The sequence below is a fragment of the Triturus cristatus genome, chromosome 5_1 (genome assembly GCF_964204655.1).
Source record: "Triturus cristatus chromosome 5_1, aTriCri1.1, whole genome shotgun sequence".
Classification (NCBI taxonomy): domain Eukaryota; kingdom Metazoa; phylum Chordata; class Amphibia; order Caudata; family Salamandridae; genus Triturus; species Triturus cristatus.
The window spans coordinates 1,020,181,985-1,020,204,857 of record NC_140587.1 but is presented as its reverse complement, the minus strand read 5'-3'; the positions used below and the strand labels follow the sequence as shown (position 1 = coordinate 1,020,204,857).

At 48.1% G+C, this 22,873-nt stretch overlaps 1 protein-coding gene across 2 annotated transcripts in view; it reads left to right on the top strand.

The window, feature by feature from the left end:
• TRIO (trio Rho guanine nucleotide exchange factor) overlaps positions 1 to 22,873 on the top strand; it is a 4,621,980-nt gene that overhangs the window by 2,636,007 nt on the left and 1,963,100 nt on the right. For both annotated transcript variants that reach the window (XM_085606120.1, XM_085606121.1), the window contains exon 33: positions 15,674 to 15,773. In XM_085606120.1, the coding sequence (XP_085462246.1) occupies positions 15,674 to 15,773 (100 nt within the window). The remainder of the gene's footprint in view (positions 1 to 15,673; positions 15,774 to 22,873) is intronic.

Here is a 22,873-nt window from a genome sequence, read left to right as displayed (position 1 = left end):
GCGATTTTCACAGCATCTGGCCAAGGGACAGCAATGATTCCAAGGCTTACTCATGCAATTGTGAGCATGTGAAATACTGTGACTAGATTCCTAACATGTAGGAGTTTCAAAGTATGTTAAATTAGCAGCATTTTGATAGTTGAACGGTGTGCTAATTGATGTAACAGAGCACAAGGAAGTATTGTACACAATGTCTAATTTCTGTGTACTTGTAGGAAAATTCAAAGTGCTACATTGGAATGATGAAGAAAATATAAATTAGAGTGTTAAATGGAGAACTTCAGAGACTTCCAAAGATTTCTAATTAGGGAAAGGAGGCATGAATAAAAATATGCTACTAAATGCTTTTCAACTTGTTTGACAGAAGAATGCTTAGCCCTTTTTCATTTGCCTCTAACTTTCAAAAACAATCCTGGTTGCAAAAACCCCACATTCCAAGGTAAAGGTAATATTCAAATACAAGTTTTGTTGAATGTCACTGATTCAGTGTGATTTAAAATTGACTTTTTTCTATTAAATATACCTCTGTTTCTTTTGATCACTGCACCCCATGCCCCACAATCACTTGATTGTAGGCATAGTATACTTCCACCCCTTTTCTGTACCGAATACACCCTTCATTAGTGGTAAAATATGAAAGAAACACGTTAGTTAGATTCCTTACCTTAGAATATCCCCAGGCGTCAGGATGGATCCGGAAAGATTTTTCGTCAGCAGTACCCTTGCGCGTCGATAGGCGTCGTATGCGACTCCGCGTCCGTCGTTGGCGTCGTGATCGTCGGGATGACGTCGTCGGAGTACTTAGATGCCGCCCTCGAGCGCTGACGTCAGTTCTTCTTTTTTCCGCGCCAGTAAGCGCAGATCCTGGAAGAGCATACCCTCAGTCACTTTTTGACTAACTTTTTGGACATTTTTGTCTCCCTTTTCGAGTCGACTTCGACTCCTGGTGCCGGTAAGGATGCCCGGGTTCAAGGCGTGTGACGTCTGTCAATGACTTATGTCGGTTACCGACCCCCACCATCGGTGTCTCTACTGCCTTGGGGCCGACCATGTTGACAAGTCGTGCCCCGACTGCCGGGCCTTGACCTCGAAGGCTAGGCGGGAGCGGTCCCGCAAGCTCCTCGAGATCCGGCAGTCGGCGCCGCTCGAGGTCCCGGTCGAGGAGGAGGTCGAGGGACCGGTCGCGGAGCCGAAGTCATCACCGCTCGTCGGGATCGAAGTCCTTGCATTCAGGTAAGTCGAGGCACAGTAAGAAGAAGTCAAAGAAGCGACACCGCTCTTCTGACTCCCCTCGTCGGTCGCGCGACTCAGCCGAGGGTTCAGGTGGCACCACCCACACGGCTCTGCCAGAGCCGCAGAAGTCGCGTTCGGCCCCATACCCTCTGGTCCCTGGGTCTCACACGATTCCAGGCGAGATTCGGGACTTCCTCGTGGCCATGAGGAGTCTTGCTCCGCCGTTGAGGCCTGCCGGCGTGCCTCCGAACCCCACAGGTCTGACTGGGAGGCCCACCGTCGTCGACTTTGGTCCCGATGCCGCAGGTCCCCAGGGGATCCAGGCCTGGATCTCGGTCGACGCCGGTTGACCTTACGACCCCTCCGCCGGTGCCGACCCCTATGGTGCCACCCCTGGCGCCTTCTTCGGACGCCGCCGTCCCTAGTTTCAGCCCGGGTCCAGCGTCGGAACGGCGCCGATGGATGAGCATTTCATCTATAACCCGGCTCCGTCCTTTCTGCCTGTATACCATGAGATGGATGAAGGGGAGGACTGGGAGGGGTCTGAGGACCCTCTGGCACAGCAGTGCCAGTTAAGTCAGGACTGGGCAGACGAGCTGGGGGATGCCAATGGTCTCGACACTTCGCCTGACACTGGCTTCATCTCTCCTCCTTCCGTGGCTACGGATGAGGGTGCGACTTATTCTGTGGTGCTGCGCAGGGCTGCCGAGGCCCTTCACATGGAGCTCCCTGCAGCGGCCGTGAGGACTAACCTCCTCACTAAGATGCTTCAACCGCCAGTAAGCTCTTCAGGCCTCTACTGCAGTTCAATGAGGCACTCACTGACGTTCTGATGGGCACTTGGTCCAAGCCCTCCACTGTGTCTCCTGTGGATCGGAATGTGACCCGGCGCCACCGCCCTGCTCCGGGCGACCCCAGCTTTCTGTCGGTAGACCCCACCCCTGAGAGTCTGGTTATCCAGGCCTCTACGTCCCAGACCGCCTTCCCGTCCGCTCCTCTGGGTCGGGAATCCAAAAGGTTGGAGCAGTTTGGGAAGAAGCTGTTTTCCTCCCTCAGTTTGGGGTTGCGGTCCATTAAAACCGCGTGCCTTTTGGACCGTTATACCCACTCCTTGTGGGATACGGTGGCGGACGTGCTGCCCCAGTGTCCAGCCACAGGCCGCCGAACCAACCTCAACGCGGTCGCGGACGTGGATTCCGCCGTGGCGGAGCAGGGTGACATAGAGCTGGTCAGTCCACATCTGCTCCTGCAGCATCTGCCTCAAAGCCTTCCTAGTCCGAGCTTTCAGGCCCATTCCACGCCAGTGGGAGGCAGAGTTCGCCATCACCTGCTCCACTGGCGTACCATCACGTCGGACAGGTGGGTGCTGCAAATCGTCCGAAGGGGCTACTCCCTCCCCTTCGAGGCGACCCCTCCAGCCATGCCACCGCAGTACCACCGCATGTCGGGGGATCACTTGCAACTTCTGCAGGAGGAAGTTACGGCCCTCTTGGCCAAGGGGGCCATCGAGCGCGTTCCTGGCCCAGAAGTAGGACGGGGTTGTTACTCCCACTACTTTCTGGTTCCCAAGAAGGGCAAGGGGGGCCTACGCCCTATCTTGGACCTCAGGAGCGTCAACGCTTTCCTCCGGAAGGAGAAGTTCAAGATGCTGACTTTAGCTCAGGTTCTGGCTGCCCTAGACCCTGGAGACTGGATGGTAGCGTTGGACTTGCAGGACTTCCACATCCCCGTCCTGCCGGCCCTCCGGCGTTACCTGCAGTTCACGGTAGGCCACGAGCACTTTCAGTTTACCGTGCTCCCCTTCGGCCTCACCAGTGCCCCTCGGGTGTTCACGAAAGTGATGGCGGTGATCGCAGCTCATCTGCGCAGACTAGGGGTTCCAGTCTTCCCCTATCTCGACGACTGGTTGTTGAAGGTGGGCTCGCCCCAGGCAGTTGTCTCCCACCTCCAGACTACGGCCGACCTCCTGCATTTACTGGGGTTCTCCATCAGCGTGCCGAAGTCACATCTGAGTCCCTCCCAGAAGCTCCTTTTCATCGGAGTGGTTCTGAACTCGGCGCAGTTTCGGGTATATCCTCCCGAACACCGGGTTCGGGATATTCAGGCTCTGATTCTGATCTTTCAGCCTTTATCCCGAGTTTCGGTCAGGGTGGTCCTACGGCTGCTGGGTCTGATGGCCTCCTGCATCCTGCTGGTACATCACGCCAGGTGGCGGATGCGGGCTCTGCAGTAGGACCTGAAGTTCCAGTGGGCTCAACATCGGGGAGACCTGTCTGACCACGTCCTGATCTCGGAGGGTACTGCGAGACAGTTGCAGTGGTGGCTCATGGACCGCGATTGGGTCTGCGGCAGATCCCTCTCCCTACCCCAACCGGAGCACGTAGTGATGACGGATGCATCCCTCCAGGGATGGGGGGCCACATTGGAGAGGCGGAGATCAGTGGCCTCTGGTCTCCGGCAGAGTCCCGGATCCATATCAACCTATTGGAGCTGCGGGCGATCCGGCTTGCACTGAAGGCATTCCTTCCCTCTGTCCGGGTAAGTGTAGTGCAGGTGTTCACGGACAACACCACCGCCATGTGGTATTGCAACAAACAGGGCGGGGTGGGGTCATGGACCCTTTGTCAGGAGGCTCTGCACCTCTGGACATGGCTGGAACATCAGGGCATCACCCTGGTGGTTCAACACCTGGCGGGCTCTCTGAACGCCAGGGCGGACGAACTCAGCCACCGGTGCATGATGGATCATGAATGGCGTCTGAACTCGGACGTTGCGCAAGGCCTCTTTCGGCAATGGGGAGAGCCTTGGTTAGATCTATTCGCCACCGAAGAGAACGCGCAATGTCATAATTTCTGCGCGTTGGAATTTCCGAGCCCGCACTCGCTCGGGGACGCTTTTCGTCGTGGGTGGAGTTGCTGTCTGTTATACGCCTTTCCGCCTATACCACTTCTGCCCAGCTTGCTGAAGAAGATCAGGCGCGACCGGGCCCAAGTCATCCTTGTGGCTCCGGATTGGGCACGAAGATACTGATATCCCAAGCTACTCAGTCTGTCAATCGATCCCCCGATTCGACTACCTCTTCAGGAGGACCTTCTGTCGCAGCAGCAGGGGACGGTCCTCCACCCGAACCTGTCCAGCCTCCACGCGTGGAGATTGAGCGGCGGCAGTTGATGCCATTTAACTTGCCTCCTGAAGTCTGTGATGTTATTCTGGCAGCCAGGCGTCCCTCTACTAAAACGGTATACGCCTGCAGGTGGAACAAATTTGTGGCATGGTGCTCAGCAAAGGCTGTGGATCCCCTTTCCGCCCCTCTCTCTGAGGTTCTCCTCTTTCTTCTTTCCCAGGCCCAGCAGGGCTCTGTTCTGGGCACCATCAAGGGATATCTTTCAGCTGTTTCTGCCTTCTTACGGCTTCCTGATCAGCCTTCTCTTTTCAAGTCCCCTGTTGTATAGATTCTTAAAAGGCATTAGTCACATGTTTCCTCCTGTCCCCTTTGTAATGCCTCAGTGGGACTTGAATCTGGTGTTAACTTATCTGATGTGCGCTCCTTTTGAGCCACTTCATAACTGTCCTCTTCGTCTTCTGACTCTCAAGACTGCTTTCCTGGTTGCCATCACCTCTGTCAGAAGAGTGAGTGAGCTCCAGGCTCTTTCTTCTAAACCTCCTTTCCTCTCTGTCCATCCGGACAAGGTTGTTCTGCGGACTCGCCCTTCTTTTCTTCCTAAGGTGGTTACTGCCTTTCACATCGGGCAGTCTGTTACCTTGCCCACCTTCTTTCCGCCTCCGCATCCCTCGAAAGAGGAAGAGAGGCTCCACCGTCTGGACCCAAAATGTGCGCTCTCCTTCTATCTGGACTGCTCAAAGCAGTTCCGGGTGGACGACCAACTCTTCGTTGGCTACGTGGGTGCTAAGAAGGGGCGGGCAGTGCATATACGGACCATCTCTCGGTGGGTCGTTTTGTGCATTAAGGCCTGTTATTCCTTGGCTAAGAAGAATCCTCCTGTGGGGCTGAGGGCCCATTCCACTCGGGCCACAGTGGCTACTACTGCTTTGGGACGGGGAGTCCCTCTGCAGGACATTGGTCAGGCAGCAATGTGGTCCTCGCTGCACACGTTTACCAAGCATTACTGCCTGGACAGCCAAGTCCGGAGAGACGGCTTCTTTGGCTGTTCCGCTCTCCAGGACTTCCTTGTGTGATCTTGGTTCGCAGACCCACCACCGGGGTTGGTATTGCTGGGGTATCTATTCTAGGGTAAGGAATCTAACTAACGTGTTTCTTTCAGATGGACAAGTTACTTACCTTCGGTAACAATATATCTGTAAGAAACATTAGTTAGTTAGATTCCTTACCGCCCCTCCCATCCTCCCCGTTCTGCGAACTGATATCTAGGGTTGAGGTCATCCCTTTCAGGGCCCTAGTTTCAGGGCACCAGTGTCGGTTTCTTGCATGGCTCTGCGTTCCTGCCGCGGAAACCTATGTACAGAACTGACGTCCGTGCATGAGGGCGGCGTCTAAGTACTCCGACGTCATCCCGGTGATCACGACGCCGACGACGGACGCGGAGTCACTGACGACGCCTACTGACGCGCAAGGGTAAGGCTGATGAAAAATCTTTCCGGATCCAGCCTGACGCCTGGGGATATTCTAAGGTAAGGAATCTAACTAACTAATGTTTCTTACAGACATATCATTACCGAAGGTAAGTAACTTGTTCCTCAGTTCCTGTAGTGTTAACGTATTTCACTTCCCAGGACTGATAAGATGAGTGAGTTACTATAGCAAGGCAAAGGATTAAAAGTCCCTGGCTTTTGGTTTACTGCATGTCATACGGGGCTAAACCTTGACACTGGGACGTTGACAATTCTGTAGGCATGCCCTTTAGTGCTTGCATTTGTCAGGTTTCTGGATCTGTTCTGCAAAGTAATGTTTTATGTTTACGATTAATATAGGGGTGATATGATTCTAACTTGGGGCCTTCAAGATAAATGGAGAACAATCTTAAGATTTAAGTTTGTCTCTGCATGCAAATATGTGTAATATAGCCATTTTTCTAAACGGAACACAAACCTCTGATTGTTGACAGCTTTGAAACTCACTTGTTCTAAAATAATTGTTCTAGCAGTGGAGAGCGCTTTGACTGCTCTCTTCATGCGCTTTGTCTAAACCTGCATCCTGGCGCCTGGAGATCCCCTGAGTTGCTTAGAACATTTTGGGACAGACACTGTTGAAGAAGGAACCGGCAGACTGCTGAGTAGCTTTAGTTTTAGTATTTCTGTAGCTCAAACCTAGCCAAAAAACAGCTTAGAAATAACCCCCAGTCGATGCTCGTAGCAATAAATGGATGGACAACTGGGTCATAAAACTCCCATGAGAGCTGCATCGGAAATCCAACTCTGGTGCCACTAACCCTCCCCTATAATCCTAAGGAACAAACACACAGCCACATTTGTAAAGCTGCAAGAATGTCTCTCAAAGGCAATAGAGAGCATTAGTTAAATGGTGGCAGTGTGCACGCCAGATACCAGTGTGTCAGCAGGTGTAATTGATAGGCAAGTTACCCCCATGAGTAGCCAGTACATACCAAAGGGCACAAGGTGAGGCCCAGTCGTGGCATCATAGTAGCACAAGGGTGCTGCGACTAGTACAGAATGTTAAATAAGCAGAAGAAGGGAGGGAAAGATGGTTTTTCCTCAGGTAGATGTGAAAGAAAATGGCACAGCTGAGAAGATAGATGCCATGTTTAAGTCTGTCCTCAAAAATTGGATTAAGTACAAATTCATATCTTAGCGGTGAAATCCTGCCAGTAGAGAATAGAGAGTAAAGTTTTTTAAGTCAAACCGGTGAAGCAGTTGAATGGCACACTTTGACCGGAAGGCAATTCAGTGGATGTGGTGAGAGTGGTTTGGGAACACGAGGAGTTCAAGAGATGCAGTGTCAAATGTTGCACTCATTCCTAAAAATAGATTTGGTAATATATTGAATAGAGAACATCCAACATTCAAGTTCTGGGCTTTCCGCCATTGGCTCCGGAGACTTTAGTTACAGGTGAAATGCATTCTTTTCTCTTGAACCACTTAGTGCTCTCTCCACAGTGGATGGCATGATTTGATTAAGACAGTGTGAAGGCCTCCAGCGCTTCAGGCTTCTTTCCTGTGTCAGATGTTGGGATTGTCAAACCTCTTGCCAGGCCTAAACCTTCCCTTTTTAGGTCTCGCTTACGCAGCGCGCATGCGCTGCATAGGAGGAGACCTTTAGAAATCGATTCCGTTTTTCAGGCAAAAACGTGCACGAATTGCATTGCTTTGAATGGCAATGCGTGCACGTTTGGCGATTCCCTTGCAGGAGCGAGCTTTGAAACCATCTGTTTGTAATTTAACAGATTGTTCCTGCTCGCTCCCGCAAGGGAAACAGGCATAGGCCCTCTCCTCTCTCCCCTCCCCCTGGTGCCTTCTCCTCTCTAAACTTGTTTTTTTTCCTACTTTCAGCGCGAGGCGCGCACGCTTGTTTTAGCCCTTTTCATTAGTTTCACATTCGTTACATTTACCACTGCAACTCTTTTCACTTTATCTCAACAGTATATTACTTTTTTAACCTTTCAGTTCTATATGAAAAGCGCACTAATGCCATTAGGTAAAGCTGCAGCGATATACAAAATGAAAATACATAGGTAATACTTGCTGAAACCCTTTACCAACACAGATTTCGCCAAGAAAGCGCAGAAATTCACCTTTCTGCCACTTACCATTCAATGGTATCTACAAATCGAAACAGATGTTAATCATCAGGTATCTCTGCGAGCACGACTCCCCATCCCTCCTCCTACCGCCCAACCCCCCTCGTTAATCTTCATTAAACCAAGCCAAGCGGCATCAGTATACCAGCTGTCAACAAAGCACTGCTCTGGTAACGCGAACACTGCAGCATTTCAGGGGCGCTCCGTGTACAAATGAAAATAATGAGTCATCGGCTACATCGCCACCAGCTCTTTGTCAAAACACATCATAATATGTTTCAAGTGCAATTGCGACTTGTTACCGACTTTGCTGTGTTCCTCCCACCTATGGTTCCCGTAAATGTTACAAGCATGAACAGGGACCCCCCTCCCCCCCCCCCTTGCTCTGGATTATGATGGACGCTTCCTAATTAACGGCACAACTTCGAAATGTTTTCTGGGCTGCGCTGAACAGTAAGTAGTAAATCACTCATGAATTTGATTCTGGGCTTTTTGGACTCCCACTGCCCTCAATCAGTGATAACTCCCCTACCAGTGGTTCCGAAAATGGAACTTCCCGAGACAGATTCATAACCTTTAAGGAATCTGTCAGACAAGCGAGGACAGGAGACTAATTAACACGGAGCGAACAGGGCACAGCCTTGTTTTGATTCGGCGGCAGGGGCGTGAGTGGAGCTCTGGTTGCCATGATAATAGGTTTCCTCGCTGAGTCCCACAACTGGGAGGGGAAAGTGGAGTAAAGCATTTAGATATGATGGGGTTGGTGCGGTGGAAGAATCAAGGGCAGGGCATGGTCGGTCTGGGACAGAAACTAGACCAGGGGTCTCCAGCCTTTCCTGTGATAAGAGCTACTTTCGTTTAATAACAATCACCCTGAGCTACTAATATTATTAGTGTTATAACAGTGACCACATCAGACATGATTTGATTACATCAGTGGCCACCATAAGCAAGGTTACCAGCAGTGATCACTTCAGTCAATCAGACAGAGTTGCCAGCAGTAATGTAAATAAGCATTGGCATAGCCAATAGGTCTCGCCTTTGGAAACTTATAAGGATTTAGTTATGCAGTACAATATCCATGGTGCAACAACATCAACTGTTGCTTGTCTAAACACTTATAAGGTCCCAAAGGCGAGACCTATTGGCTATGCCAATGCTTGTTATGCATATAATCTGCCCTAAAGGTAGGCCCTGTATGACCCACAGGGCAGGGTGCAATGTATTTAAAAGGCAGGACATGTACTTTTAAGATTTACATGTCTTAGAAGTGAAAAACGGCCCATTTCATTTTTCACTTCGGCAAGGCCTATCTCTCCCATAGGTTAACATTGGAATTACCTTATTACATCTTTTAAGTGTAATTACCAATTTTGAAGAGATAGACTTTTTAAGTTTGCTGTCACTGGACTCACAATTTAAAATCTCAATTTATGGTAGGATGGATTTTAATTTACAGTTTAGCTAATGCCGCTCTTAGAAAGTTGGCAGTTACTTTAGCCATTTGGTTCCTGCTGCCTGTGTCTGTTCAGTCTAGGCTGAGTGACAACTGGGCTTGGTGTATTCCCTCTAGACAGCCACACACGAAGGAAGCTTAGGTTTGTCTCAATCCTGTGTGATAGGAGGGAGGAGCCAGACACAGCCTCACACTTATACCTGAATAGGATGTGTCCTGTCCAGACACAAAGGGCCACATACCCCCCTGTAGTTAGTCTGGAGCCGGGCAGAAAGGGAGGACCTCTATGCACTTCATAGCTTTCTTTGAAGTCTCCCCCACTTCAAAGGCAAAACTGGGTATAAGTACTGGACCTCTGACACCATAACTTTAGTACACTTCCAGACCTGTGACAACTCTGCCATGAAGAACTGCTTTGTTGATGAAAGGACTGCTGCTTTGCTGGACTCTTGCCTTGCTGAGCTGCTCTACTGTTCTCCTGTCTGGGTGACAAAGACTGGACCTGCATCACTTGAACCCAGAGTGACTCCAAAGACTTGCTGGCTTGCCTCCTGTTCTAAGTGTCAGGGATTTCAAAGACTTCAATTACCTGCATCTGGACTCTACAAGCTGTGAGTCTGCCTTGCCAAGTGGTGCCACCACAGTTCACCACAGTTCTGGACCCTTGAAAGTGAGGCCAAAGGTGCTTCTACGTCTAGAACCCATGTATCCTCATCAAAACCGGCATCTTCGCATTCGTCAGAACCACTGCATCCTCGTTGTTGGGTGGAGTGGACCCTGCCCATCTCTTTCGGAACCAGTGCATCGCCTCCAGAATTGACGCATTGCCTACTGCGGGAGCAGCAGCCTTGCATCACATTTGAATCAGTACTTTGTACTCGGAACAGACACATCGCTGCAGTTGTGTGGAGAAAATCGATGCATCTTGTCCACTGCATGGCTCGACACAGATTCATCACTTTGGCTGCATCTTCGTCGACTACAACGCATCCCGGATGAAGATACTTTGGTTCAGCGGACCCAACTGAGTCCTTGTATCCGGCCCGCACTCCATCCCAGTCAGCCTGAACTTTTGACATTGCTCTGGTCCAGCGCAACCATATAACCCATTTAAGCGCTTATTGCTTCTAAGCAATAATTTACATTTATTCTTTAAAAATTTATATCTCAACTTGTTCTAGTTGGATTTTTGTTGTTTTGGATTCGTTTATGCATAAAATTAAGCTCTTTCGTTCTAACCTGGTGTGGAGTCTTTTTGTTCTGTTTTTACTGTTGTTGTTTGAAGTGTTGTTCAAATACTTTATGCATTGCCTCTTAAGTTAAGCCTGGCTGCTCTGTGCCAAGCCATCAGAGGGAGCGCACAGGATAATTTAGGGTGTGTTGTGACTTACCCTGACTAGGATTGTAGTACCTTTTGCATAGTCTATTAGGGTGATAGGCCTATAGTTACCTGGAAGGGATTTGTCCCCTTTTTTGTACACAGGGATGATTTTGGCCCCTTTCCAGAAATTGGGGACTGGAGCACCTAGGGCGATTGTGTTTGCCAGTAGTAAGATGTACCGGCCGCACTTGGGCTTGTCGTGGAGGAAGATGTCAGCCAGACCGACATCTGGACCTGGTGCTCTTCCCCCCGTAACTGCCCCCTGGGCAGCAAAGACATCGCCCAAGACAAAGGCCGTGTCTTGATAATACAAATGAGGTGGCTCGAAGAGGTCTACCTTGTCTACCCCACTTGCATATTGGGGTTTAAAATGACTGACCCATTGGTCCTGGGCTACGTGATTTTGTGGCGGTAATGGCTGTCCCCCCGTCCCATTTTACTATGTTCCATAACTGTTTGGAATTATTGCTGGCGCATGCCAGTCTGAGGTCCTGCCACCTACTCTCATCCCATTGCTTCTTAGCCTTTTCCGGAGTCCTCCTGTAGTTTCTCCTGGTTAATCAGGAGGAATGCATGTGTCCCCTGCTTTGATCGCGTCCCCCAGCACTCTGCGTGCCATCCTGCATTCCTCGTTAAACCATTGGTAAGATTTCTTTTGTTGAGTGCTCTTAGCCCTACATTGCTTTAAAAAATAAGAACGTAAATGGGTGAACAATTTGTGAGTGGCAATTATAGCCTCAGAGAAATCGGTGCTAATAGAACATGCCTCTAGCTCGGCTGTCGTAAGATCGATATACTTAGTAATAGTGGCTAACAAATCGGGCTTCTCTAATATCTTTGCCCATTTTAGCCATCACATATCGTTTGTGGGGACCAAATAAAGAGTGATGAGTTCATTAACCGGCTGTGTAAGTTCCCTCTGCTCTTGTAGTTCTAGAGATGAGCATAGGAGATTATGATCGCTCTCTAGGCGATCCCTCACGATGTTATCCCGAAGGGGATGCCATAGCTTTAGGTTGATTAATAAATTATCTATTCGGCTTGCGCTATGGCCGGTGTTAAATGTGTTCGCCCCATGTTTGTCGGAGACTGTTCTCCAATTTGTTGTCCGTGGCCCTTTTTCAAGACAAATGGATTTAATTTGGATTGCCACCTCCGACCATTTCTTAATACGTGTTAATTCCAATCTTGGAATGCTCCACTGGGTATCTTCCTCTCCAGCGAGATTATACTCTTCAATTCCAAAAGGCTCAAAGTTGAGTTAAAGTCTCCCGCAACCATCACCAGGGAATCCAAGGAATGCAGGTCGAGGAGATCGTCGATAGCTGCTAAAACGTCTGACTTCTTCCCCCTGGTTGTTCCCCTTGCATAAACATTATAAATGTCAATGTTACATTGCGGGCCAGACCTCAGCCGAATTGCAAGGATATCATTGCTCTGGGTCAGGAGTGCCTGGATGTTATAACAAATGCCTTGAAGAACCCAGATTGTTAGCCCCCCCGATGGACGACCTTTTCCTCCACTGGTAGCTGGGATGTGGTAATTTAAGTAGCCTGGACAATGGAGTGGGTCCACCAGCCATGTTTCTTGAAAATGGCAGATATCATAATAATCAATGAAAGTGTGCCAATCAGGCGATGCAACCTTTGACCTCAACCCCGCAATGTTCCATGATATTACGGCTAGCCGTGGTGAGATGGAATGAGGTGTAATCTGCCCGTTACTCCTAGTTGATTTTCCTCTAGTATCCCTCCTTCCTGCCAACGGGGAGAGTGTTGTGGGTGTATTTCTTGTCATAGTTAGTGATTGAGTTGGTTCTACAAGATCTTCACTCTCGCTGGCTGATGTTTGTATTATTTGCTCCATAGGGGCACCAGCGAGCGAGGATAACCATCAACCTACCTCCCTTAGTGGTGACAAACTGGGATACGTGTCCAACTCAGGGGGGTTGTATTTAAATCTAATGTTAGAGTGGGTGAGTTGTTGGGTGCGAATATCAAAATTCACAAGGTTTTCCACCAATTGGTAGTGAGGAAGTGTCAGGGCAATATAGTCAAGGGGGCATTGGGGTGGGAATGTCTTTTAACTGTAATAATATCATCCCTTATTAAGGACCGACAGCCCCTACCATGGCGAATCCACTGAATGCACTTATTCAAGAGGGAGCCCACATCTTCTCTAGGTGAATCTCCCACGTGCTTTGGGACATTGATCATGTACACGATGTTTCTTGTACCTAGCACGCTACTTTCTTTTTCCACCACTCTCTGCCCACCACTTCGACTGAATTGGGGGGTTGTGGGCGGTGCAGGAGCTGCAACATGAGACGGTAGAAGCCTTGGAGTTGGCATGGAGTTGTTCTCCCTGGCAGGCAGCAGGTAGCTCTTGCTAGTACTACCCATTGTTGGAACCCTGATTAGCCCACTAGCCCTTATACAGTGTGGTGTCTGAGCTTTGCTATGTGGCGCCTGGCTGTAGCCGGGACCCATATCCTGTTGTATGGATGGACTTTGTCTAGGGTGTACTCGCAATGAGGATTTTACCTGCTCTACAGCTAAATGCACCTTACTTAGTGAGTCGTTAAGGTTTCTGACTGACACTTTGAGAATGTGAATTTCATTCATCAGGGCTTTTAGCTGAGTGGAAACTGATCTTTGAAATTAATCCTCTCTGAGCCTACTTGGTTGCTCAGCTCTAACATCAGATGCTATACTTCTATTACTGCCTTCACCAGTTTTATCTGACCCCCGGGCATTATAATATGTGTCACTCTCTGTACCTTCCATGCCTGCACTATATACCTGGGTCATATTGTGGGGAAGAGTTGCGGATAAATCTGGATGGTCTAACAGGGTAGAAAACCTGTTACTACAGGGAAAAATGGCCAGGGTTTCCCAGGAATCTGATTGATGCTGGGGAGCACCCTCTACTATATCACTTGCCTGGGATTCTCCCAAAAGTTCGGGAGAAGGAAACCTGCTGACTGGCTTTTTAAACATTTCTGGTATATGCCCTTTACATAGTTCACTTCGTAGGACCGGCTGCTTGCTATTCCTGGGTGTTGTATCAGAGAGTGAGGAGTCCAAGAGGCCCTCATATTCTGATAATATGCTGTCTATTCTATCTATTACACCACTCCCAGAACCTTTCTTTTTCGCCTTCTTTTTTTGACCGTCACCCATCCCTCCCTCACAGGATTTTCTCTTTCCCATTCTAGCCCCAAAGATGACAATTATAATAATAAGCGTAACACTCTGTCCTTAAGTCTTCAAAGATTGCACCAATGTCCAGTGGCCAATGTCCTCAATGCACTTTAACTGCACTAGTTGACCCTTGACTGCCGAACGGCCTATACAAAATGACATACTGCCAAATAATCACCTGTGCCCAGCCTCTTCCGGGGCGGGGACGGGCCCACCCTTCACCCGGGCATCGCCTGGGCACGTCCGTGCACGTCCAGCATCGCAGGAGTCCGTGATGATTTTTATGGCACCTCCTGGCGCTTCTGGTGACAACGGCAGCTCCGTGCCTTGTTGGGATCTGGATCTTGTGGTCCCGATAAGGCAGAGGCAGTGGCTGGCTGTCAGACAGAAACCAATAATATTTTGGCCAGAAATCCCAGTATAACTTTTAGAAAGAGCTCACTAAGAGGTACATTGAACAAAAACATTATTACTGATAGGTGACATTTGATAAAAGTTGAAGAAAAAGAAGGTGAACCTTAGAGGGCGTGTACGGGTCCTGGGCGTGTACGGGTCCGCCCTTGGCCCAGGCTTTCGCTAATTTATCACTGTATGCATCCTATGACATTAAACTTTTTAAAAAGTCTTAACTAATATAATTTTGTATATTTGTAGGTGAAAATTGTAATGTTTTTCTTTTTAATTCTTGCTTGTTGTAATTTATTGGTATGGCCTTAGGACTGAAACAAGTAAAATATCTATCTATCTATCTATCTATCTATCTATCTATCTATCTATCTATCTATCTAACTATCTATCTATCTATCTCCCCACATTTCACCCCTGACATTACCCAAATGGCAGTGCTCAACGGGAACTAATCAGCAGCCCCTTGCTAGCTAAGTCCCAATGGACTTGCTAAAGGTCTCCATTGTCATCACTTAAATGTCTGGAAGCCCAGCCAAAGGAATACAGGAAATACAGTTCAACTCTCTAGGGAAGCTGTAATTATCCTCCAACTTGTGAAATGCCAAACCATGGGTATCTAAAATAATTCCCACTGGTTTCAATACTCACTCGTACACACATAGAGTTCTGGTATCACACTTGTATCACTGCTCACTGTGCAGGCACATGCGCTTGACCTTTACACAGAGTGTCAGCTCAAGGGTCTAAGGTACCCATAAAAGCAGAACTTTACACAAGAAGGGCTTGTGGGCCACACTCTTACTGACGCATATAAAAATATCTGTTTATCCAAAGAATTTGCAAGATTTAATGCACCTTTCACTATCACTTTGTGTTAAACCCAGATCAGAGAAAGTACTCCTCTATGATGGCACACTTTGGGGGGCCTGTCAAAGGTAACACAACAAGTCCTGGACCTCGTATTGTCTGGGTCTCATGTAGGTCTCTGCGCACACACTACATTAGTGCAACACCATGGGAAAAATAAAAATCTGAATAAGAGATACACATGTTGTTCTGCACTCTGGTCAGTGGAGCAGGTTTATTTACCATGGAAGGGATATTCCTGTCCCAACAAACAGTAAGAGCCTTTCCAAAAGTCAGAAACCTTTTCTTACTATTGCAGTGTAATCAAGGCCTAAAAGCATTAGAGCTGTCCCATTCTTGACATGCCTTCTAATTTTTCTACTTACACATTTTTCTCACGTTTATTTTTAAGAGATTGCGAGGACGTGGATAGCCAAGGGGATGCTAGTAGTCAGCCTGACACAATTTCCATTGCCTCACACACCTCACAGAACACTCTGGACAGTGATAAGGTAAGCTAAAAGCTTCTGAATGCCTTTGTGACAATTGTATGCTTTTATATGAAGTGAAAGCCTTTATATAGAGTTTTACCCAGAATCCCTTGTGTGTGTGCACATGCCTGCACATTATACAAGAAATTGTATAATTGATTTAAGGACTAAACATTTTTTTGTTCTTTTCGTTTTTCAGTTTGTTAGGCCACAGTTGTCCTGTTTCTCATCCTTAGAATTAACTGTGGACCTTTAAGACATACCTTGGACGTCTGGTTTTTCACAGATGTTATCTTAAGAGCTTTAATTTCTAGAACTGTTCTTTGATCAAACATTCATAACAGTATAAAAGGCATGTACAATATTTCATCACAGTGTTTTTTGCATCAGTGAAGATGGCATCTTGGTAATCAATATGCTGTGCTTTGTGAACTAGAACGTTTCGGTCACCCAAATGTCATTTCTACTACTGTATGGGTTATAAAATCTCAAGAAGAAATATTCCTAATGGATATTAACTTTTGCAGATAAATTACTTGAAGCCAGACTGATCTGGTACTTTTGACATAGCACTCACCATTTCCAGTGTCTCTGGATTCGGCCCAGCGTTATCATCGGTTTCTTGCTACTCAAACAGTAGTGACTTGCCATACAAAGCACAGGTGTTCTGGTAATGTCAGTTCCTATTTTTCACACCTTTAACAGATGCAGATTTGGATCAGGTAAATACTTAAAACCGTTTTCAACATTTTTCAATGATTTTGGAAAGATTTTTATTAATTATTTGACATTATGTCGCTACCTAAGTTTTTGGGATCTAATCCTAAAGACTTAAAGGAGGCAGATTTGTGCGACTGATCCTCCTTTTTCATGCCTGTGTATCTTGGAAAGTATTATGACATTTGGGGTTAAGCTGTTAGTGACAAGATGCCCCATAAAGGACTTGGTGTGATGTGGTAAAAGTTGATTTTGGCCTCACATTGAGGCTTGCCTTTCAGATCAAAGAACAGATTCTTATTAATTACTAGGTCAATATGTCTAACTTTCAAGCACAGGAAACATGAGAAATGACAAGCATCAGGATAAGAAATGAAAGAGATGGGGAGCATGACTCTTTAAACTCTTTTCTGAGCCATTCCCTACTCTTTAGCCAGTCCAAGTGCTGGTGCTCCTTCTTTGCAGATTGAAGAAATTAAAGTGGCTATGATCAGAAGGTGTGCCTTTCCTCCCTCTGAGATGCCTTTGTTCACTCCCAAGCAGGTTGTGCCATAGTCAGTGGTGTTTACATAAAGAGCAGCATTTTCTAAGCTTTTCCAAAATTGCGTCAAATAGATTTCCACTGGATGCAAGAAATTGTTTGATTGAATTTTGGTGCATTACGTTGTAAAATACTTCATAATAGGTTTCCTCTGATTTTTTAGATACAGGGTTTTTGCCTCCTTCTTTTGATTTGCATTCAAGACTTTCATCATCCCTGAGGGATGCAAGTGGACTAGACATGTCCCCTGAGGTGACTCTTCAAAATCCACAGTTACCTGCTATTACGGAGCTGGTTCATTATGTAATTATATAGCAATATTCAGGAATGTTGCTGAGACTCTAACTGTAGACCTTTTTAGGAAACAACAGTAATTGTGTTCTTTCACAGAGAAATACCCAGGAAAATATTTGACTTAAGAAATCCTACCAGGTAAGGAAGCACTAGTTGTCTAGGAGTTAGAAATAAGTTATACTCTTTTGATTAAAAAATCATGGCATCTGGGAGCTTGGAATTACAAGACGTACAGGAAGGCTATATGCCTTTTGGTACATTATACACATGCTTTGTTGCAGGTTACATCACCGGCAGGATACGTAAAAACCCCTTGAATTAATTATTGCCTTATAGCGTGGATGCAAAATTATGTAGATGGATCTGGGAAATGACGATGCAGTGGCTTACTTCGTGGTGTCTTCTGTTGTTCTGAGGAGACACTCATGGATGCATACAACAGGTATTTTCTCAGCTGTACCAACCCAATTTTCTTACATCTGTTTTGAAGGACATCATCTAGTTTGAGAAAAGGCAAAAGCTTAAGCAATGGTGGTCAACAGCAAGTACGCTAAGACTGTCTTCCCCATCTAGGAAGTTTAGCAAATATCACAAATTTCTGGGGGTATGCACACCAGTTGGTAGAAAACAGCAATAGCTGTAGGTTCCTCAGTAGTTCTTGTGCTAGCAAAAAGTTGTGGTACCGAAAAAGGCTTGCAGGGGTCCTTCACCAACCTGAACCCCTTCAGCAGGAAAACCACTCTAGGGACTTACTGGGGTTTTCTTATCTTGCTACTGTACAATCCAAGTGACTATTTTATTGCAGAAATGACTGAAGATTACTTTGGATCAGTGGCTGCAACAGTTGATAAAACAAGGTTATTCTGGAGTGACCTTCACCCATAGCTTCTTATCCTTCGTCTGTCTCTCCACACAAATGTCTTGGTGAAGTAGGTGTCAGCTTTAAAAAGGTTGGTTCTGCTTTCTCAGAGAGGCATGGTTTGCTTTATTTCCCTTCATATTTTGAAAAAGGTCCGGTCATTACAAACTGTATTAAATCTTTTGTTTCCGAGCAAGTTTGCAAAGAAATGTTTAAATATGTTAACTTTACATTAAGTTCTTTTAACAATGCAAGAACAGGATTAATTGATAGTTTCAGCCACTCTAGCTCTCCATAATTCTCTCTCTCTCTGACAGTTTCTGTGGTTCACTGTGGGTGATGTGCATTATTTCAGTTTGTTCTGCCCTTTGCCCCAATATTATTTTCTAAGGTAATGGCAGTGCATTTGAGGTGAAATTTGGTGGCAATGTATCCATACCTGGAAGGCTGGCTGGTTGGTAAGGGCTAGCTCTACATCTTGAGTTTTCAAAAGCCTATTTGTTGCAACCACCATTTCACAAACGTCCTTTCAGTCAACTGGACAATGTCCTTCTTAGTGCCATCTCAGTCAGTGTGTTACATAGGGGTGATTTCTGTGGAACCTTCCTGTAGGCAAAGAGAAGGCATGGAAGGAGGACGTCCCACTTAGGCCTCATGGGCTCAGGCAGACCCATTATCATGCATTTCAAGGTCTTGTTGACTCTCTCCACAAGAATCTTAGTATGCGGTGATGGGTATGGTAGATTTGTAGGTTATCTCACACTCATCCCACATGGATTTCATGTCCTCTGACATGAAGTTAGCGCCTCAGTCAGACACAACCTCTTTGGGGAACCCCACACAGATAAAAATCACCATCAGAGCTCTGGCCACCACGGGTGCAGTCACAGACTTCAGAGGGGTGGCCTCTGGGTAGTAAGTGGCATGGTCCACCAATATCAGAGCAAACCTGTTACCTAAGGCTGTCTTGGGCTCCAAGGGTGCCAACCCCTTCAAAGGAAGTGCCAATGACAGGTAATGGGGTCAAGGGAGCGTTGTGCTCTTTCCCTGACTTCCCACTGGCCTGGCAGGTGGGACAGGACCTACAGAAAGCATCTGAGGCCGTCTTCATCCAGGGCCAATAAAAGTGAGCAACAAGCCTGGCAAAGGTCTTATCTCACCCTAGATGTCGTGCCAGGGGTATAGCATGAGCCAAAGTCAGTAGGACGGTCCTGTAACTCTGAAGTACCATCAGCACACAGGCTGACACAGAACCCGGAGCCTTAGGCTCACTATATAGGTCATTCTCTCAATAGATCAGGTGATCCCTAGAGATGTCACCAGCTGCCTGGACTTTGACTTGCCGCCTCAAGCCCTCAAAAGTGGGGCACTCTTTCTGCATCTTGCAGATTTCCTTCCTGATGGGCCCACCCTTAACGTAACAACCAGCAAGCTCAGACAGGTTACCCAGGGTGGCAATGTTCTCCCCAGTTGGCTGGGAGGCCATATCCTCAGGTGCTCCGTCAACCTTGCCCGTGGGAAGCGCCAGGGCTGATTTCCCATGCCCCTTGCCCCTCTCTTTCTTGGCAGCCGTTTGGGCCATTGTTCCAGGCTCCAGAGGCCCTTGACTCCCTTCATGGGCAGCCAGGGACTGTGCAGTCATACAAACCCACTTAGGCAATTCCTGCATCTCCTAGTGCGGCATGCGCTGTACCTCCCTCCAGGCAGTGTGCTCCAGGACATTGCCTAACAGACAATCAACAGACGTGGCAGGTCTCACAACTACTTTCAAGGAACAGAGACGACCCCCCCTTTCACTCAAAGGGGGAGCCTGGGCCACCAGTAGATGGCTATCACGATTGTCTGCGACTTTGACTTTGTGGAATGTTTTAGGAAGGATCTGCCTTGAGGACACCTGCTGACACTTCACAGTAGTCATACTGGCTCCTGGGTCTCTCAGAGACACACCTGTTGCCCATTGATAGTGGCCCACGCCTGTAATTGGAAGTACTGGCAGGCATATGGACTTTTGGCAAACACAAGGAGATGATGGACGGAGCGCTGAACCTTTTCAGACACCTCCTCCCCCCCCCCCCCGTCACTGATCTTGGTTGAATTCATCATCATTCTTTTGCTCACTTCGCCACCTCAGTTCAGGCCCAGCTATATGCAAATCAGTCTTGACCCTGTGCCTCATGGGAGCGGTCCGGCCTGAACTGCCAAGCCAGATCTTCCCTGAACCAGAAACAAGCATCCTGGGACCGGTTTCTGGGTAACACCCTTTATCAGCCAGGCTAGCTTGAATCCAGTGGCAAAGTGAGTAAGGGAACCACGTCTGTTCATACACTGCCAACTTAGGGCGAACAAAGTAAACACAAGGAGATAGATGATGGACAGAGCGCTGATACTTTTCAGACACTCACCCCCAGTCACAGATCTGGGTTGAATCCTTCATCATTCTTTATCTCACTTTGCCACCTCAATTCAGACCCAGCTATATGCAAATCAGTCTTGACCCTGTGCCTCATGGGAACAGTATGCCAATTGTGGGGTGTACAAAGTACTTACCAGTCAATTTAGGGGAGAGAGCACCGAGACTGGGGTCCAGGTTAGCAGGATCCCAGTGTACTACAGTCTAAACACACTGACACCTGGCAAAAAGTGGGGACAACCATGTCAGAAAGCTTCTAGTGTCATACACCAGTCCTGGACATCTGACAGGCTGCAACATCGGCTTCATTGCACATGTTTGCGAAACACTACTGCCTGGACGGTCAGGTCCATATGGACGGGCATTTCACCCTTTTGGTTCTCCAGGACTTTTAAGTCTTGATAATCTGTCCTTAGCCCACCACCTGGATGGTATAGCTTGGGTATCTATTCAAAGGCAAGGAATCTGCAGCTAGAAGTCTCTATCAGATGAACACGTTGCTTACCTTCGGTAATGCGTTATCTGGTAGACACAATATCTAGCAGCAGATTGCTTACAGACCCACCCATGCCTCCCCGCTCTGCGGACTCATTTATAGGGCTATAGGTGCTTCCTATGCAGGGCCCTAGTTATGACATACAATAGTCATTTTACTTGATGGCTCGGAACTTCTGGCGTGGAAAAAGTGAAAGGAACTGACGCTGCGCTTCTGGATGGCGCCTATATAGGTGACTTTGACGTCACGACCTACGCCGACGACACTGGTGGCAGCACGCGTAGCCGGATGGATCCACCCGACAGCACGCAGGGGTACTGCTTATGCAAAAAGTTTCCGGATCCAGTCTGAAGCCTGGAAAATTCAAAGGTAAGGAATCTGCAGCTAGATATTATCTCTACCAGATAAAGTGTTACCGAAGGTAAGTAACTTTAATGCAATAGAATTTTAAGTGCATGTGCTTTTCTTTTTTAAATCATTCTACATGTGTGCATACATATATACATGTTCGAGGCATATGAGCTGCAGATTGTACACTTAGCATAGGTCGCCATCTGGTGTTGGGCCCGGATGTTTGCAGTTTGTTTTTCTTCTTGGACAGTCTTTGGAAGTCACGAGTTTGGTGACTCCTCCTTCGGTCCGTACTGCGCATGGGCTTCGGCTCCATCCTCAGATTGTTTTTTTCCGCCATCGGGCTCGGATGTGATACTTCGTGCTCCGGCTTCGAACTTCTACGGTTCCAGCCTCGACGGAAAATCCTCGATTCTTCGAGTTCCTTCATCATCTTCATCTCTCGAAGCGGCACTTTCTCCATCCCGTACATCGACACCGGCCTTCGGGCCCTCCGCGACTCCGGTCCCGGCCGATGGAAAGGACTCCGTTCAAAAAGTGCCCAAAATGTGGGTCTAAATTTCCCCACACCGACCTCCATCAGGTGTGTAACCTTTGCCTCTCTCCGGAACACGAGGCTAGAGACTGCCCCGCCTGCAAGTCTTTTCGATCGAAGAAGACCATCCGAGATCGAAGAGCTCGACGCACCATGGCGCACTCATCCTCTGCAGCTCCACCGGACATCTTTGGAGACGACGCCGAAGCTTCGGGGCAAACACACACCGAGCAGGAGGAAGACGTCGTCAGCGCTTCCGAGGCCGACGACTCCGACGTGGAGGACGTTACACCAGCGCAGCGGGCCGTGAGTACTATGCCCCCTCCCACCCCCGCGCCGAAAACCAAAGAGACTCAGGTTACTCCCTCGCCTGCAGGCCTGGGCAAAACCAAAACCAAAACTTCGATCACCCCACCTTCGGGCCCGGTGTCGAAGCCCCCAAAGTCTCATGGCAGCTCGGGATCGAGCCAGCCGACACCCGGTGCCGAAAAACAGCATCCGGCACCGAAGACTGCAAAATCCAGCTCGACTCCGAAACCACCGGTGCCGAAGCCTGGACACTCGGTGCCGACCAAACACAAACACAAATCTGTCGGCACCGACGCTCCGGCGCCGAAACATCATTCGACGCCGAAACACCCGGAGACCTCAAAAAAGCATGGCGCACACAGACCATCGAAACCCCCGGTTCCGAAATCACCGGTGCCGACAGACGACTCGACACCATTGGCTCTGTTTACACCAGACCCTTTACAAAAGACTTTGTCCAAAGATCCAAAGACTGGGCTTTTGACTTTAACTACCAAGAAAAGACGCCTTGATGCTCCGGCTCCTCCTCCTCCACCCAAAAGGAAGGACTCTGCTACTTCTCCCCTCAGAGTGCCCTCCCCACTACCGCCTCCCCTACCCCCTCCACCT